This window comes from Pseudophryne corroboree, chromosome 2, assembly GCF_028390025.1.
Source record: "Pseudophryne corroboree isolate aPseCor3 chromosome 2, aPseCor3.hap2, whole genome shotgun sequence".
Lineage (NCBI taxonomy): Eukaryota > Metazoa > Chordata > Amphibia > Anura > Myobatrachidae > Pseudophryne > Pseudophryne corroboree.
The window spans coordinates 743,496,890-743,516,790 of record NC_086445.1 but is presented as its reverse complement, the minus strand read 5'-3'; the positions used below and the strand labels follow the sequence as shown (position 1 = coordinate 743,516,790).

General features: G+C 44.6%; 1 protein-coding gene across 3 annotated transcripts in view; it reads left to right on the top strand.

Annotated features, from left to right (window-relative positions):
• PTPN22 (protein tyrosine phosphatase non-receptor type 22) overlaps nt 1-19,901 on the top strand; it is a 386,022-nt gene that overhangs the window by 327,184 nt on the left and 38,937 nt on the right. For all 3 annotated transcript variants that reach the window (XM_063955409.1, XM_063955411.1, XM_063955410.1), the window contains 3 exons: nt 4,499-4,576; nt 7,576-7,715; nt 13,089-13,116. In XM_063955409.1, the coding sequence (XP_063811479.1) occupies nt 4,499-4,576; nt 7,576-7,715; nt 13,089-13,116 (246 nt within the window). The remainder of the gene's footprint in view (nt 1-4,498; nt 4,577-7,575; nt 7,716-13,088; nt 13,117-19,901) is intronic.

Genomic DNA, 19,901 nt, shown 5'->3' with positions numbered 1-19,901 from the left:
AGGATCCATCAGATAGAAAGATGGAAGTTATTCAAAAGAATATATACACACATGCAGGTGTTATACTACGACCAGCTATAGCAACTGCCTGGATGTGCAGTGCTGGAGTAGTTTGGTCAGAATCCCTGATTGAAAATATTGATACCCTAGATAGGGACAATGTTTTACTGTCGTTAGAACAAATAAAGGATGCATTTATCTATATGCGTGATGCACAGAGGGATATTTGCACACTGGCATCTCGGGTGAGTGCTATGTCCATTTCAGCCAGAAGAGCCTTATGGACACGACAGTGGACAGGCGATGCGGATTCAAAACGTCACATGGAGGTTTTGCCGTATAAAGGGGAGGAGTTATTTGGAGTTGGTCTATCAGACTTGGTGGCCACGGCTACTGCCGGGAAATCCACTTTTTTACCTCAAGTCACTCCCCAACAGAGAAAGGCACCGACCTTTCAACCGCAGCCTTTTCGCTCCTACAAAAATAAGAGAGCAAAGGGCTTGTCGTACCTGCCACGAGGCAGAGGAAGAGGGAAGAGACACCAACAGGCAGCTCCTTCCCAGGAACAGAAGCCCTCCCCGGCTCCTGCAAAAACCTCAGCATGACGCTGGGGCCTCTCAAGCGGACTCGGGGACAGTGGGGGGCCGTCTCAAAAATTACAGCGCGCAGTGGGCTCACTCGCAGGTAGACCCCTGGATCCTGCAGATAATATCTCAGGGGTACAGGTTGGAATTAGAGACGGATCCTCCTCATCGTTTCCTGAAGTCTGCCTTACCAACCGTCTCTTCCGAAAGGGAGAGGGTGTTGGAAGCCATTCACAAGCTGTACGCTCAGCAGGTGATAGTCAAAGTACCCCTATTACAACAAGGAAAGGGGTATTATTCCACTCTATTTGTGGTACCGAAGCCGGATGGCTCGGTAAGGCCTATTCTAAATCTGAAGTCCTTGAACCTCTACATAAAAAAGTTCAAGTTCAAGATGGAGTCACTCAGAGCAGTGATAGCGAACCTGGAAGAAGGGGACTTTATGGTATCCTTGGACATCAAGGATGCGTATCTACACGTTCCGATTTACCCCGCACACCAGGGGTACCTCAGGTTCATTGTTCAAAACTGTCACTATCAGTTTCAGACGCTGCCGTTCGGATTGTCCACGGCGCCTCGGGTCTTTACCAAGGTAATGGCCGAGATGATGATTCTTCTTCGAAGAAAAGGCGTATTAGTTATCCCATACTTGGACGATCTCCTAATAAGGGCAAGGTCCAGAGAACAGCTGGAGACAGCTTTAGCACTATCTCAAGAGGTGCTAAGACAACACGGGTGGATTCTGAATATTCCAAAATCCCATTTAATCCCGACAACTCGTCTGCTGTTCCTAGGAATGATTCTGGACACGGTTCAGAAAAAGGTTTTCCTTCCAGAGGAAAAAGCCAAGGAGTTATCCGATCTGGTCAGGAACCTCCTAAAACCAGGAAAAGTGTCAGTACATCAATGCACAAGAGTCCTGGGAAAAATGGTGGCTTCTTACGAAGCAATTCCATTCGGCAGATTCCATGCAAGAATATTCCAAAGGGATCTGTTGGACAAATGGTCAGGGTCGCATCTGCAGATGCACCTGCGAATAACCCTGTCACCAAAGACAAGGGTGTCACTTCTGTGGTGGTTGCAGAAGGCTCACCTATTAGAAGGCCGCAGATTCGGCATTCAGGATTGGATCCTGGTGACCACGGACGCCAGCCTGAGAGGCTGGGGAGCAGTCACACAAGGAAGAAACTTCCAGGGAGTATGGACGAGTCTGGAAAAGTCTCTTCACATAAACATTCTGGAACTAAGAGCAATCTACAATGCTCTAAGCCAGGCGGAACTTCTCCTGCAAGGAAAGCCGGTGTTGATTCAGTCGGACAACATCACGGCGGTCGCCCATGTAAACAGGCAGGGCGGCACAAGAAGCAGGAGTGCAATGGCAGAAGCTGCCAAGATTCTTCGCTGGGCGGAGAATCACGTGATAGCACTGTCAGCAGTGTTCATCCCGGGCGTGGACAACTGGGAAGCAGACTTCCTCAGCAGACACGATCTTCATCCGGGAGAGTGGGGTCTACATCCAGAAGTCTTCAACATGTTAATAGACCGTTGGGAAAGACCAATTGTAGACATGATGGCGTCTCGCCTCAACAAGAAACTGGACAAATATTGCGCCAGGTCAAGAGATCCACAGGCAATAGCTGTGGACGCACTGGTAACTCCTTGGGTGTACCAGTCAGTGTATGTGTTTCCTCCTCTGCCGCTCATACCAAAGGTATTGAAGATCATACGGCAAAGAAGAGTAAGAACAATACTAGTGGTTCCGGATTGGCCGAGAAGGACTTGGTATCCGGAACTTCAAGAGATGCTCACGGACGAACCGTGGCCTCTACCTCTGAGAAGGGACCTGCTACAGCAGGGTCCCTGTCTTTTTCAAGACTTACCGCGGCTGCGTTTGACGGCATGGCGGTTGAACGCCAGATCCTAAAAGGGAAAGGCATTCCAGAAGAAGTCATTCCTACCTTGATTAAGGCACGGAAGGAAGTCACCGTGAAACATTATCACCGCATTTGGCGAAAATATGTAGCGTGGTGCGAGGATCGGAGGGTTCCGACGGAGGAATTCCAACTGGGTCGTTTCCTACATTTCCTGCAATCAGGATTATCTATGGGTCTCAAATTGGGATCCATTAAGGTTCAAATTTCGGCCCTGTCAATATTCTTCCAAAAAGAATTGGCCTCTGTCCCTGAGGTCCAGACTTTTGTCAAGGGAGTACTGCATATACAGCCTCCTGTGGTGCCTCCGGTGGCACCGTGGGATCTAAATGTAGTTTTAGATTTCCTCAAATCCCATTGGTTTGAACCATTGAAAAAGGTGGATTTGAAATATCTCACATTGAAAGTGACTATGTTACTAGCCCTGGCCTCTGCCAGGAGAGTATCTGAATTGGCGGCTTTATCTTATAAAAGTCCTTATCTAATCTTCCATTCGGATAGGGCAGAACTGCGGACTCGTCCGCATTTTCTCCCTAAAGTGGTATCAGCATTTCATCTGAACCAACCTATTGTGGTGCCTGCGGCCACTAGCGACTTGGAGGACTCCAAGTTGTTGGACGTTGTCAGAGCCTTAAAAATATACATTGCAAGGACGGCTGGAGTCAGAAAATCTGACTCGCTATTTATATTGTATGCACCCAACAAGTTGGGCGCACCTGCTTCTAAGCAGTCGATTGCTCGTTGGATTTGTAACACAATTCAACTTGCACATTCTGTGGCAGGCCTGCCACAGCCTAAAACTGTAAAAGCCCACTCCACAAGGAAGGTGGGCTCATCTTGGGCGGCTGCCCGAGGGGTCTCGGCATTACAACTCTGCCGAGCAGCTACGTGGTCGGGGGAGAACACGTTTGTAAAATTTTACAAATTTGATACCCTGGCAAAGGAGGACCTGGAGTTCTCTCATTCGGTGCTGCAGAGTCATCCGCACTCTCCCGCCCGTTTGGGAGCTTTGGTATAATCCCCATGGTCCTTTCAGGAACCCCAGCATCCACTTAGGACGATAGAGAAAATAAGAATTTACTTACCGATAATTCTATTTCTCGGAGTCCGTAGTGGATGCTGGGCGCCCATCCCAAGTGCGGATTATCTGCAATACTTGTACATAGTTATTGTTAACTAATTCGGGTTATTGTTAAGGAGCCATCTTTAAGAGGCCCTTTCTGTTGTCATACTGTTAACTGGGTTTAGATCACAAGTTGTACGGTGTGATTGGTGTGGCTGGTATGAGTCTTACCCGGGATTCAAAATGCCTCCCTTATTGTGTATGCTCGTCCGGGCACAGTACCTAACTGGAGTCTGGAGGAGGGTCATAGGGGGAGGAGCCAGTGCACACCACCTGACCTAGTAAAGCTTTACTTTTTTGTGCCCTGTCTCCTGCGGAGCCGCTATTCCCCATGGTCCTTTCAGGAACCCCAGCATCCACTACGGACTCCGAGAAATAGAATTATCGGTAAGTAAATTCTTATTATTCTCTGGGCTCAGGGCTGGCTAGGGACAAACAGTATGAGCGTACACTCTGTGGTGACATTACTGGGAGAAACCAAATCATGGATTGCTAGTACACGTCTGGTAAAATGAGGGACTTATAACAACTGTGCTATGTAATCTTTTGCCCTCTCTGGATGTTCATGGACTATCATTTACTAGTTGTAATATATGTGGGCATGCACGATATTTCATTTTGCACAAATATGCAGATTTACTTGCCTTGTACATAGACAAGTGGCAGAGACCTAGTAATTATTTTATTATTGGCCTCATATTGAAAATGGGGACAAAGTGTGTGAGATCTACACAAAAAGGCGCTATATATTGGGTGAATTTGATGATGTTGTGACATGTGTGGCCTTCTATGCCAGCAAGGTGTAAATAGCTGCATAAAAGGTAGCAATTCCTTAACTTGGATTTTCCTTTTATATTCAGTTACTTCTCCCAGTGCAGAAAGTCCCCCTCCTTTGCCAGAACGCACGCCTGACTCTTTCATTGTACCCGATGAACATGGTAAGTAGTGACTAGGTTAACGCTGTATAGATACTAGGGGCCTAATACTGAATCACATATACGGCGCTTTCCTGTTCTGGCATGATAGCCTGCTTACTCCAGAAGCCTACACTATAGATACAGTACAATATAAACTGTATCTATTGGAATGGGAGTACATCCGTGTTTCTATACTGATACCACTTATTTTGCTGGGGTGTTTAATGTTACGGCTGATCTTTGAGGTGCTTCATGTTTCCTTCTGGATGGAGTCAACATTTCAACAATATATGAACTCTTATACTTAAAGACAACATTATTAGGTTCATTTTTTTAGTCTGTTTTGCAAAGTGTTCCTTTTGTTTTGAACCCATCTGCAAGCATCTACAAAGCACATGGGGGGTCATTCCGAGTTGTTCGCTCGGTAAATTTCTTCGCATCGCAGCGTTTTTCCGCTTAGTGCGCATGCGCAATGTTCGCACTGCGACTGCGCTAAGTAAATTTGCTATGCAGTTAGGAATTTTACTCACGGCTTTTTCATCGTTCTGGTGATCGTAATGTGATTGACAGGAAGTGGGTGTTTCTGGGCGGAAACTGGCCGTTTTATGGGTGTGTGTGAAAAAATGCTACAGTTTCTGGGAAAAACGCGGGAGTGGCTGAAGAAACGGAGGAGTGTCTGGGCGAACGCTGGGTGTGTTTGTGACGTCAAACCAGGAACGACAAGCACTGAACTGATCGCAGATGCCGAGTAAGTCTGGAGCTACTCAGAAACTGCTAAGAGAGGTGTAATCGCAATATTGCGAATACGTCGTTCGCAATTTTAAGAAGCTAAGATTCACTCCCAGTAGGCGGCGGCTTAGCGTGAGTAAATCTGCTAAAAGCAGCTTGCGAGCGAACAACTCAGAATGATGGCCATGGTATTGACTTTTTATGTTGTTTTTATTTAAGATTTTTTTAAACATAGATGACTACATAAGAACACAAACCTGGGCAAACGCATGTGCATGTATTAAGAACAATTTATAATAACCACGCTGAGTACTGTGTTACACAGAACAGTGAAAATGTTATTGGTTGCTTTGGAGACCAGACCAAAGGTCTGATCGCACGCATAGCAGAGTTTATTAATGCCATAGACATGTAGATTTAAGCAACAGACAGCTCTCCTGATAAGCAGGGCGTCACTACCTCTGGTGGTGTGGGAGGCCGCAAAATGGGGGCATGACCTCATAAGTGGGGGCATGACCTCGCAGGCCTAATACCCATTTTTGGCACTCTGTGAGTCTCGGGAGATGAGGGCTACCCCCGGGGAGTGCTATGGCTGCAGTGCCAGCTTCTATACACTGACAGTGTACAGTTACAGTGCAGCACCCAACTCCTGTCGCTGAGCAGGAGCTGGTATTTTGGTGTCAACCCTCGGCGGGTGACACCTGGTTGTGGGCCGCACCCCCCTTGTGACTCCACTAATTATAAGAGCTGTTTTTTCGGGTTGTGGGGACGTCCCGGTTTATGACCCGGAGTCCTTCTGTGCATGTGCGCCCATTGGCCAACACGTGCATGAGCCGCAAGAGGCACTGGGAGGGATGCGACTGGATCTCTCTTGGGAAATGTTGTGGTAAGAAGCCCAGAACCCTCTACTAGGAAACACCATCTAAAGATGGCATTGCCTACCAATTCCAAGCACCAGAAAGTTTCACTTTCTGGAGCTAGGTGCATAGGAGGAATGTGGCAAAACCTCAGAAAATGGCAAAGATTCAAAATTAAGACACATAACTGAATTGTCCCAATGTCTTTGGGCACAGATGTAAATGTCTTCAAGGGTCTAATTCAGAACTGTACACAAACCCAATGGTTGTGTACAACTTCGATGGCGGGGGCACTATGCACACTGCCCCCCCCCCCCCCTGAGCCATAGCATGATTGACAGGCTGCAGCCATTCAGAGGTGTGGAGGGAGCAGCGCCAGGCAGCGTTTCTGAAAACAGGGGAGTTTCTGCCCCATTTTTTGGAAGTGCCAAGGACAGTGTCTGTGTCTCCAGCTACAGATGTGAGATGGTTACTCAGATAACTGATGTTCATGCAAGTGATCCAATGCTGCATCCCTGGACGTAGCAATGGACCACAGAAAAAACATGCAGGAGGCGTCTACTAACACAAGGCGCATCCTGCAGCATTCGCATATTCGCACACACCAGTCACTTCTGAATCAACCCTTAAGATCCCTTTCCATTTAATGCTAGGATAATGGGGCTAAGTCAGAGAAGGACGTAGTTCACACAGTATGCCGCAGGAGGCGTCTTAAGGCAAAAGTTGCCCACTGCCAGCATGGTACTGCATCCAAAGATGCAGCATCAAACATCTCATTGGTCCTAGCATCAGCAAACTCTAAAGTTTCTCAGAATGGATGCCTCCTCTCTGCTGCCGAGGCCAGTAAATATGCATCAGAAAACGCAGACACTGGCCTTGGAACTCCCATAAAATGGAGAGGACATGCCTCCAATTTGGGAAATGGTTCCCATTACCAACCCCAAATGGCTGCAGCACATCAATCGTGAGCAACCACGCAGAATGAGATCTGCACATACAGGATGCAGTACAGATCCTGTCTGTAAGCAGATCACCAACCATCAGAGATGTATGTAAAATATTGGGTTTATGTTAGTGATGAGCGGATTCGGTTTTACTCGGTTTTACTCGGTTCTCAAAACCGAATCTTATTGGCTCACTGATGTCACGTGTTTTGGATAGCCAATAAGATTCGGTTTTGAGAACCGAGTAAAACCGAGTAAAACCGAATCCGCTCATCACTAGTTTATGTACATCTCTGAATCGGCACCAATAACCATAACCGTACTGCCTTGAAACTTCACTTGCAAATTATCACTGAATAGAATGATATGCTCCAAATGTAATACATGTTTTACCTGTTTTCTGTTGTTGTTTATTGGGGAAATAGTATACAGGAGTAGATACAATTGGACTGTATTTAGTATTACTGCTTCTTCTTCTTGTATTCTATAGTTCAACCCCCTCAGGACCCTTTGAAACTGCAATCTATATTACAACCCAAAGTTCCAAGTGTAAGAATTGGCACGTCGATGGAATGGGGTGGTGTGTCCAAAAGTAAGAGTGATGATTTCAGGCTCACGGGACGTAGCAAGGTACCCAATGCACAATATAATATATCTGTTGTAGTACTGTATACATGTGATGCTGTAAGGTACCCCATTAAATGATCCAATAAAAATCTCTAGGTACAAATGACTTGATTTGAAGTATACATGTTTGTAGAGCAAAAAAATATGTTACATAGGAAATCATATGTTACTGTGCACTGGTAGATGCCTACTCATTGAGATAAACACTTCAAATGTTACTGTCTCTATTGTAAATTACTGAGTTGTGCAATTGGCTATTATATATATATATATATATATACACACACACAGTATATATAGACAACATTTAATATATACAACTTCGCATACCATTGGTTACTTTTGCTAATCCTGTTGGCCCAAAGCAAGGTATTAGGAGCATTACTAATATTTAGAAGGCTGGTGGATGAGTTCTAGGTTCCCCTCCTCTCTAAAATGGTCTTCCATCCACAGGTGCTGCCCTCACCTTGTACTGGAGGCGAAGGCATAGTCCTTAGATAGATAGTCATTAGTTAGACCTCATATGGTCAACATGCATTAGGTCGGCAGGGTCAGTAGGTCAACAGGTACAAAATGTTGACATGGTCAATAGGTCAACAATGGGTGTGGTCGACCATGAAATGGTTGACGCAAGGTTTTAACTTTTGTTGTGTCATTTTCTATGTTTCATGATATGTGACCACAATTAGAGCAAACATAGACCCTTCGCAAGTTTGCTTCGCTTGCCGCGCATCGGGTAAGGTCCCTCACTCCGCTACCACTGCACTCGGCTGAGGTTACTGGGGTCATTCAGAACCGATTGCTGCTGTTTTCGCACAGCAGTGATCGGGTCTGAACTGCGCATGGGCCGGCGCTTCAGTGCGCCGACGTATGCCAGATAGCCAACGGCTGTCTTTACCTAGCGATCGCCTCTACCTGATTGACAGGCAGAGGCAGTTGATGGGCGGGAGGGGGTGTGGGCCGCGGTTGCTGTGTGACGTCACACGCAGCTGCTGCGATCTGGGCAGCGACGAGTAGCTCCCGGCCAGCGTGCAGGAGCTGTGCTGGCCAGGAGCTACTCCTGAAGTACAAAAGAATTGCCGCTGTGCGATGTGTTTGTACTTCTGTGACGGGGCAGGGACTGACATGCAGGGCGGGCTAGCCCTGTGCTGGACATCCCCCCGCATGTCATTGTGACTGTTCGTAGCTGTGCACAGCTACAATCAACTCTGAATCACCCCCACTGTTCCCAGTTGTAGTCCACGTGGATGGTAAATCAAGCAAAAGTAAAAAAATGGGCCATTTCAAAGTAACTAATGTTACATATCTACTGTTTGTTACGTGAACAATACTGCATAACTTCCAAATAGATGGAATATGTATAAAATATACTATTACAAGTTAAGAGAAATTTAATGTGCTTTATAAGTGTATTTTACTTTCTTTGCTGAAAAACTTAGGCCCTCATTCCGAGTTGTTCGCTCGCAAGCTGCTTTTAGCAGATTTACTCACGCTAAGTCGCCGCCTACTGGGAGTGAATCTTAGCTTCTTAAAATTGCGAACGACGTATTCGCAATATTGCGATTACACCTCTCTTAGCAGTTTCTGAGTAGCTCCAGACTTACTCGGCATCTGCGATCAGTTCAGTGCTTGTCGTTCCTGGTTTGACGTCACAAACACACCCAGCGTTCGCCCAGACACTCCCCCGTTTCTCCAGCCACTCCCGCGTTTTTCCCAGAAACGGTAGCGTTTTTTTCACACACACGGCGAGTTTCCGCCCAGAAACACCCACTTCCTGTCAATCACACTACGATCAACAGAACGATGAAAAAGCCGTGAGTAAAATTCCTAACTGCATAGCAAATTTACTTGGCGCAGTCGCACTGCGGACATTGCGCATGCGCACTAAGCGGAAAATCGCTGCGATGCGAAAAAATTTACCGAGCGAACAACTCGGAATGACCCCCATAGGATGATATTTAATTAAAAATTCTGATCCAACTTGCTGTAACCACCAGCTAATAGCCAGAGTAACTGCCATGTGCAGCTAGACGGGCTGGGAGTGGCTCAGTAAGGTGCTGGTAGGTTGACACGGGCATCTGGAGCCATGATGACCTCAGCGCATCCCATAGCTGCTGGAGGGTGCGCGGCGTAGAAACCGACGTTCACCTCTCACATCAATGGCACATGGTGCTCCACAGTTTCCATGTCAGTTATTCGCAATGGTGCCATTTGTCCAGTCACGATACACCTTCACCACAGCAGCACGTGAACAGTACACAAACTGCGCTGTTTCAATAATACTGCCTCCCTTGGCCCGAAAGCCAATAATCATTCCTTTCTGCAACTCAGATAAATCGCCCATTTTACCCATGACAGTAACGAGTGATATGTGTGCAGACGGCCTGTTCCACACCTTACATATACCCACCAAGCCAGCGCACGCCACGTGACGTACTTCATTGTACTGCCAACATAAAATGTAGGAGGTTGTCATAATAATGTGACTGGACCGTGTAATATCGCATAATATAACAGTTACACAAAGAATATACATTATACTCTGTGCAGTATAACAATAAACATTTAACAAAACTCAATATTACATGGCAAATCATTGAAATAATGTTTGCCACGCAATTTACGTGGCTCTTCCAAAGTACACAGCACTAAATCTGTGCTTATTATGTCCATATCATCTTTCTCAGGAAAAACATAGAAACCCTGTAAAACTAGACCACCTTTTCTTTTAAAGTATTGCATAGTAAGAAAGTTGACATTACTGATACAATGTTTCCAATGTAGTGTTTTTGATCCCCTTTAACTGTGGGGTACTTCAAAGGTGGAATTCTCACCTGAGATTCAACTTCTTGGGTGTTGGGGCTGATTCCGACCCGATCGCACACTGCACTTCCTCGCAGCGGTCGGGTCTGGAATGCACATGTGTGGCGTGCGCATTGCGCACGCACGTCGTTGCCCGCAATGACGCTGACTACAAAGAAAGCAGTTGCAGCAGCGACCGTAAGAAGATTGACTGCAGGAAGGCGTTCCGGGGCGGCAACTCACCGTTTGGAGCCGTTTTCGGGGAGTGGTAAGAAAAGTGCATGTCCAGGCGAACGGAGCGCGGATGTCTGACGTCAAAGCCGTGACCCTCATCGCTCGACATGTCGCACAGGGTAAGTATGTCCAGCCCTGGTCTTGTTTTGAGTGAAACTTTTTTAGCATAGCAGGGTTGCACAAGCGTTCGTAGCCCTGCTATGCTAAAATACAATCCCCCATAGGCAGAAATTAGTTGATCGCACCAGCAGCAAAAAGTTGCTTGATGCGATCAACTCAGAATGAGGGCCATTAGCAGATGTAACAGCAGATTGATCAATATTTGCATGTTCATCAGAAGTTGATTTTTGAACTTGCCCATTTTCAACGTCAGCAATGTGTTTTAATTTGCATGTATTAAAAAGAGCACTTTCACCAATGTTTTCATAGAATTTCACAACAAATTCCTTGGCAAAAACCACACATCTTACTCCACATATTGCTTTTGCATCCTGGAGGTCGGAGAACATTGTTTCCTGATTGTCATATATGAATTGTTGTCTCAGAGTAAAATCAACAAAAATACAGTGGACTTTTGTGGATTGGCTGGTGGTGATCTCAAAAAATTCTTTGTAATTTCGTACTACAGCTTTGCCCTGTAATACAGACTGTCATCTTTAAGGTGGTTTATCATGGGAAGGTAACCAGTGGGAGCAGAACAAGCCACCAAGCGAGTCACAGAGCCGGAGATGTGGCGAGTGAAGTGAGCCTGCGAGAAGAAAGCATTGCGAGCAAAGAAAGACCACAAGGGGGTGCGTTTGTACTCATGGTGGTCACATGACATGCATTATACAACAATTGGCCTTCAGACACTGATTGCTGTTGCATGGGAACACGTGATCAACCACCAAATACTAATAATAACACTACCTAGTGAAAAGTGTGGAACTCCCATTTGCAATGTGGGAAAATCAAACATTAAATTGGATTCCTTATCAACATTTTCTTCTTTAGAATTATGTTAACTTTACATAATGTTTTCTCTACTTAAAAATGTACCAACATTATATTTATAATTAATGTTGCTCCATCTATGACCTAAACAGAAAATGAATATTGAAGAAATTTAAATTTTTTACTAAATTGGTCCTCTTTTTTGTGTGAAATGGACCAAATATGTGAAAACCCATAAAAATTACTGTCAACCATGGTCATGTCAACATTTTGTACCTGTTGATCTTTTACCTGTCTACCGTTTGACCATGTCGACCTAATTCATGTGGATCATATGGTGTTGACCTATTGACTGTCTATCTAGAGAGTGTAGCTCTATCATCCATATACCATACTGGGCAAGTTGTGAGGCAGCAGGTGGAGGAAGAAAAAGTCTGTCTTAGTGCTGCCTGGGACTGTTGCTACTCTGTGTTTGCTGGCATTGTTCCACCTAAGGCCCCCCCATCCACTAGTGAGACTTATCTGAACTAAAAGTCAGATCAGATTTACCCCCGATCTGCCCGGCAGCTTCCCGGAAGTCCTGCGATTGCGATTTTCTACTTGAGTGGTTTTTTTACAGATATCACATCCAATTTATTCTCCGCTGCTGTTGCTGCTGGGCGTGTGAATGGGTGTGTCCACAGGTGCCAGTCAAGTGACTCCTCTGAGCTATCGTCTGCGATAGGATCGCAGGTGTACAAATGCACTCTGATGTGCACCTTTACCTATGCTTGCGATAAATATTCATGGCAGCCATGACAATCCGTGACTCCGATCTGAGGAGCACAGGAACACCTTGGATCGGAGTCGGAGGAAAATGACATGTGATGTGACACTTTTCATCCGATCCCTGGTTCCAAAAGCTCGGAATCGGATGAAATGTGGCCATATCGCACTAGTGGATGGGGGCCTTTAGACATGAGAATGCAGCGTCCAGTCCTAGGCTATCACTGACATGGAGGAAAAGCAGTTGGCAGCATCACAGGACAAGGCAGGAAGGGTGCAGGATGCTATCAAGTTTATTTCAATTATTAAAGACTTTCTCTTCCTCATTTTCAGCCAATGAGTTTAACCTTTTTTTATGCATGAATTATGATAACCTAATATAGTTTTTAAATGTTTTTATTAGTCTTCGGGGCTTATAAAACATGAAAGTTTTATTTACAGTAAGCTATAAAACTAAAGAAATTATACATGTGTCCACTTGAGTGAACAACATGCATGTACAACAAAAAAACACTGTCCTATTATCACGGAACAGTATTTTAACCATGAAAGTTGTTAGTTTGTTTTTTGACAAATTTCCATTGATTGTGAAGATTTCTGCTCTTAACAGTGGTTTTCCTCTCCTGTTTTTAATCGTTACAGAGTGTAAAAGTAAGAGGGTCAAGGAGTGGTAAGTTATCATGTATGACTGATTATTAGGTATGTTTAAGGTAGTTTGCAAATCTACAACAAAGGCACGTGCCAGTTAGTGACTTTTGATGAACGCCTTTATTCAGAAAAGAGTGTGCACGTATTAGGAGTACATTGGGTTGACTTCACAAGGGTGTAATATTCTCTCTATTTTGATAGGAGGATGTGTACAGTATATGGGCATTTCTCCCTGAATATTGACTAGTTTCACCTGTGCACCTTGTACTGAGGCCACATACAAAAACTTACAAAACTATTCAAAGCCTTTCTCTCCTTGCAAAGGCACTTTTTACAAATCCTAAAGTGTGGCGGAGGTCACATTCCAGGCGCACTGCATTTCTCGGAACATTGCAATCCTTAATATGTACAATACAGCCATGGCCAAAGTTTTGAGAATGACACAAATATTAATTTTCACAAAGTCTGCTGCCTCAATTTTTATGATGGCAATTTGCACATACTGTACTCCAGAATGTTATGATAATGTCAATTATTATCTTTAAACATAAAGCTATACACTATTACAGACTGAGTACGCTATTTGCGTACTGAGTACCGTAGGGGTACGTACTTAGAGTAACAGACGCTAGGCCGTGGGCGCGACACACGAGCGACACGTACGCTCACGGATTCACGCTCCGTATCAAGCACGCTATAGGCGTACCGAGTACCGTACTGCTACGCTATTGGCGTAGCGGATGCTGCGCCGTGAGAGTGAGACACGAGCGGCGCAGACGCTCACAGAATGATACGCAGTAAACCTTATTAATAAAACAAAGTAAGAATATGCTTATTCTCTAAACCTTAGTAGTCAGATACTACAATGATGTAACGCTTAAAAACCTTAACAATGTGTATGCTGTTTGAGCGATTGAGACGCTAAGAAAAGCCCTTTGCAGTAAACAGTGAAAACACAAGACCTGGTTTGGATTTAAAAACCACAGCAGCTCTAACACAGCCATGGATGGTTTAGAGAAAAAGGGAAACACAATACAAGTTATACACTACAAACTAACATAGAAATCTAAACAGAATAACAGAAAATAATGTGAACAATGGCGAACAATTGCAAACAAGAGCGAACAAATGAGAACATAAATGGCGAACAAAATGGCTACAGAGAATAATACATACGTGGGGATGATTCGCAAGCGTGACCTGGATCCAGTCCTCAGCATTCAGGGAGAAAGCCTTCAGAGAGAGTGAGGCTGGCCAGGCAATGGTGGTCTTTATATAGCACAACATACATTCACAATACAATGGTACCTTGTATCTCATTGTTCATTGGACACAGGGATGTGTCTCTACATTATAGCAAAGGTCATAGGTGGATTTGAACAGGTGGGCTGTGTCTTTCCCCAACTGCTCTGGTGGGAGGTATCCTCAGGATTCCCGCCGCATGTGTAATTTACAGCAAATACAGTTAATGTTCATAAACTACATTTGTACATAACTATACGCAGGAGCGAGCGATCCTTTCCTAACTAGCATCGGAATGTCACCCTTAAAATACCCTACAGCTGGATACTAGACACCACCTTTCAACCTTTGTCTGACCCTTCCTATCATGTAAAGAGGAATCCCTCTGTCCAGGAACAGTTTAAACTAAACATACTCGCTGACATTGTCTAGGGGAATATTACCTACAAAACACACTATATGGGTTAAATATGCTACGATCGAGTCGCACGCTAGACGCTCACAAACTCTACTGTAAATGCGCATACCATGCGCGTGATCGCCGGAGCGATCTTTACGCAAATTGCGGATATGTGCACGCACGCGCAGCGGGCATGTGCATGAGGGCTTAGTACAAGGCATATGCATCATGATATTTTTCGACTTTGACAGTCCACCCTTTGGCAGTCAACAATAACTGCCACTATCTAAACAATTTAAGCAGAAAAATATATAATACCGTGAAATACCTATATATGATTGGGTGTAGGGAGGAGAGGAGAAGGTGGGAAATGTATGACCTAGTGGGATAGTAAAAGCATGTATGTATGAAATTCATGTCTGAGGGGTCATGTATCATTGTGCCGTACAAGCTTCGAGGTATTGCGAAGTATACATTGAATCCTTCTTATCCCGTATTAAGGGTCTGTAAGTGGGCTAACAAACTCTACCGAGCTCTTTTCAGCTTTTAGTTCCAACAAATGGGGTGCACATTAGTTGATGATACATGAAGGGGGAAAATATGTGAGTGCTAATATATGTACCTATATTACCTGTCGACTATGTGTGTCACTACCTGAAGATCGTAGAGATGAAGATAAGAAACATGCATTATAAATGCATTCATATGGTAATGTGTGTAATTGTCCATGGATGTCTTGTTGATGCCTTGTCCGGGTTGCTGTATCTTTGCTGTAAGTGGCAAGCAAAGTTTTTCAAGTGTCCATAGAAAGTTAAAGTCTCTAAAGTGTCTCGCAAAGTCTGTGAAAAAGTTCATCAACGGTCTGTAGGAATGTGCATCAAAATCTTCTTCCGAGTGGATGTCTTTTTACCTTGGAGAAAAACAAAGGAGAAACGGGTGAAAGAAACGGACCGTGGAATCACATCTTATCACAACATTGTCTCGATTGATGGGTCATAAATTAAACCAGTTGTTGTAATAATGCCCTCGCTCCTTAAACTCATCAATTTGGTACTGCGCTTGCAATTCATTAAAATCCGAACACATCTAAATATCAAACCAATCATTATGACAACTCCTAGGATACATAAGAGAAATTTCCCTACATTAACGATAACATTTTGAGCCCATTCTCCTAAACCTGAGAACCAATTGCGTGGGTTCAACCATGAGACCCAGCCGGTCAGTTCATTACTCACAGCAGTAAGGGTAAGGTTGTGTCTCCTTCGGAACTCCCACTTCAATTGCAAGATATCGTCCATCTTTTGATCTATGACCTCGGTTGGGTCATCTGTGCTGTTTGTAATATATGTACAGCACTTCACGCCATACTGAGTTGCTAGGGTGACACAATACCCGCCTGTCACCACTGTGAGGTAATTGAGAACCATCCTGTGCTGGATCAGTCTCGTTTTGTAAGCTTGCAATTCCTTCCAGTATACCTGAAGGTGTCATCATACATCTCGGTGATATTGTCTATCAGGTTCGCTAGTGCAGTTATATACCTAAAATTTATAACCCCTCTGGCGGTACGGGTGATATCTAGCGCGAGTAGGAATTGAATCCCGGTGGATTCGTGGATCAAATCAGAAGCTGCATGCTCTGTCCTATCTATAAGGTGTCTCTTAACAATGTGTTAGTAGTGAGTGTGAGTGTAAGGAGCTTGAGCATTGCGGTGAACGTCTTTCATTTTATCATGGGTAATGGTCATTACTTCTGGCAACACTCTTCCAATGTAACACAATCCCTCTGAGTTTGGGGCAAGCCACTTATACGCCTTCCTCCCACATATGAAATATGCATCATCGGGGAGGACATATGGGACAGAATATGACATCACCATATTGCAACCCTTCCAGGTGAAAAATCCTATCCCTAACTCTCTCATCTGTTCAGTACACGTATCAGGCTGTATGATATGCACACAGTATCCTGGTGATACTTCTCCAACCCGCATGGTCCTACTTCCTAGAGTGTACCAATACTGAAAATATCTCCCACCATTGGCAATTTGGCGTATAAGTTCTGAGTCTAAGGGCATTCTATCGGCTCTGTGTGAAAATGCCATGGTTTGGTTGTTCCATGTCACTTCCCAATTTCCCGGCTTTCGGGGATAGGAAATGTTAAAACATACTAAGGACCTATCCACATGATATTGGTGGAGCTTCAAACTAGGAGGCCTAGAAATATTAAATTTCTTGTCCACCGGTCTCCCACCCCTTAATTCAAGTACCTCATCTATTGTTAAAGAGTATGGCACTAGTCCTGACTTGCTCTGACCTTGAGGTACTTGTGAGCACACTCAGCATTCTGTTTGGTTTAAAACCTTACCCACTAATGAGTGATAGTCACTCAATGGATGACGGTCCATGTTGATATTAAGACTGGACTGACATCTCTGGATGCACCCGTCCTCAACTATGTTTTCACAATTCCTACAGATGCAATTTTCCTCAGCTAACAATCCTTCACAATGCCTCCTAGTGTCATGACTACCAGATCGTTTTCTGATACTCGCCTTTGCTCGGTGATTGTGTTGCTCTTGGAATTCTACGAATCCATCCTTGTCATCAGAACCCATTCCAGATCCTTTCTTGACCTCTCTGGTACTCTCACCGAAACAGACTGTTCTGGTCAACAACAGGGTCAACAGGAAAACATGGAATGCAGTCTCTTGGGGCAAGTCCATCTTGCAGGAGGAGAAAGAAAGAGTGGTAATGGGGGAAAAGAAAATAATTAGAAGGGAAAGAAAATTGGTACGATAACCGTCTCTAGTCTTTTTGTTCTTCTTGCTCAGATGCCGTCTCAACAGTGCTGTTTCTCAGTTTTCCCAAAACGAACACTCCAGTGATACTATATTTTTTCTGAATCAGCGACCTTTCTGTAAGGAGCATAAATCTTGCATTACCATTTGTTTAACTGTTGTGTGACATACCATCCTTAGAACATGAAAAAACAAAAAGAGAGAATAATAGAAAAAGAGAAAAATTGTCAGATTTCCGTTCATCATCAGGCTGTCACACCAACATGTCTATCGGTATCTCTGCACAGTCTCCCCCACCAGTATTTCCACTCTCCACCCTCTGTGCATGGCCAGGCACAATGATGCTAGTAAGATATACTGGGGTTGGGCAGACCTCTGAAAAGACCATGTAGACATGTGACGTTTGAGCTGTAGTTCTGCTGGTGAACGTCAGAGATGAGGAGGAAACATTTGAAGATAAATCACAGAGTTTACCTGGCCGCCCCTGTGTCTACAAGGAATGACCTACCAATTACATCAACTGTGACCTCAGGTTTACTACCTAGGCTAATAATCAACTTCACTGGCTGCAAATTATAGGTGCGGCCCAAAATTTTCCCTATATGATCCCTGATTCCAATTACGTGTGTCATACAGTGTGTCATGTTCAGGTCTAGGGGGTCGATATACCTTATGTGGGTCTCTAAATCTGCAACTCCGTGCATAATGTCCTTCCTTATGGCAGTTATAACATTTTACCACATACGACTTACCATCAGGGGTCTGGGGCTTAGGCTGAGGTGGCCTTGTTGTAAGGGCCTGTATACTTACTGCCATAAGCTTATCCCCCTGTGACTCCCTGTGTCTAACGATGTTCCGATCATGCCCAACAGCGGACTCTCTTAATGCAGCCACCGAGATACCTCTCCAGTTAGGTTGAGTGGTCTGTACCCTTGTTCTCAACACTTCCTTTAAACCGTCCATTAATACGGACACAGCTACCTCCCTATGATGCATATTTTCCTCAATGTCCATGACCCCAGTGTATTTAGCCATTTCCTGCAGTGCTCGGTGGAAATAGTCAGAAGCAGTTTCACCTTCTTTTTGTCTAATGGAGAAAATTTTGTTCCACTTGACAACAGTTGGGAAATATACTCCTAACTGCAGATTGATCTGTTTAACATTCTCCTGATTGTATTCATCAGTGAGAGGTACCTATTCATCTAATTTACAATCAGTAATTAATTTCACAGGGTCAATACTAGAGGGCAAACATGCCCGCAGCACTGTCCGCCAATCTTTGTTATTGGGTTCGGCGGCGTTACCTAGTTCTTTAATAAACTTTTGACATGCGGCTAGATCTTTCCTGGGATCGGGAAATTCAGACATAATTGTCCTTAATTCTGTCCGGGACCAGGGACAATGCATTGCAATGTTCCTGACGGGAGTGACTCCCTGTGCGTCAGTCTTTCCATTGGGGACTGCGATCACCCTGACAGGATTAAGTTCAATTACATCACTCTGGGTTGATTCTACAATGTGAGGTGTGATTGTTTCTGCATAATGTACAGTTCCGTACTTACCTGTGGACACGACCTCACCTGTCCCTCCACTAGGGGCCTTCGCTACTGCTCTTACTGGTTGGGCCGTGCCCACGTAGTATCTTGTATGGTGGCTGCTAGAGAGAGTGCCGATATCGTGGTGGGCTCATCTTCCTGGTTGCAGTCCTGAGGGAAGTTTAAAATGGGATACAACTTGCACGGGTTAGCATTAGCATCAATACACTTATCTACTTTACTTTTATCATTAATACATTTATTAAGTGCACTTTTATCGTATACCAGTATGCCATTCTCTGTAGCCATTTTCTCTCCTGTTATGTATGGTGGTGGTGGTGGTGCTGTTGCTATCAGTTTCCTGCTAGGGTTGGAACCAGCTGCTTGAGCTAATCCCCTTTGTATCTCACCTTCCTGTTGCCATAACTGTAAATAATCATAATGTCTAATCCGTTGCTTTCCGGATTTTATCAGACATATTCTTCTCCTTAGATTTTGCTACACCTCAGGATTAAAACTGCCTACCCTAGGGAACGGTTCCCTATCGTCCACAGTCATACGTTCCCACTCATTGCATAAGACCTCTGCGTGTGATCCATATTTCTCACACATTATGTACCTCGCCGACCCTTTGGGCCGCTGAATATCAACCTGAACCCTGGTTGATTGTCCCTTACTTGAGCAACTGGCCCCCATTCTTTGCAGGTATTGCCTTCTCAGCGAATTCCTACAAAAAACAAATTACTCAATATAAGGCAACGGTGACTGTTCTCCGAGTGCTCTCACCCACCCACGCCCCTGCTGGCCAATACACCGAACACTGTGCC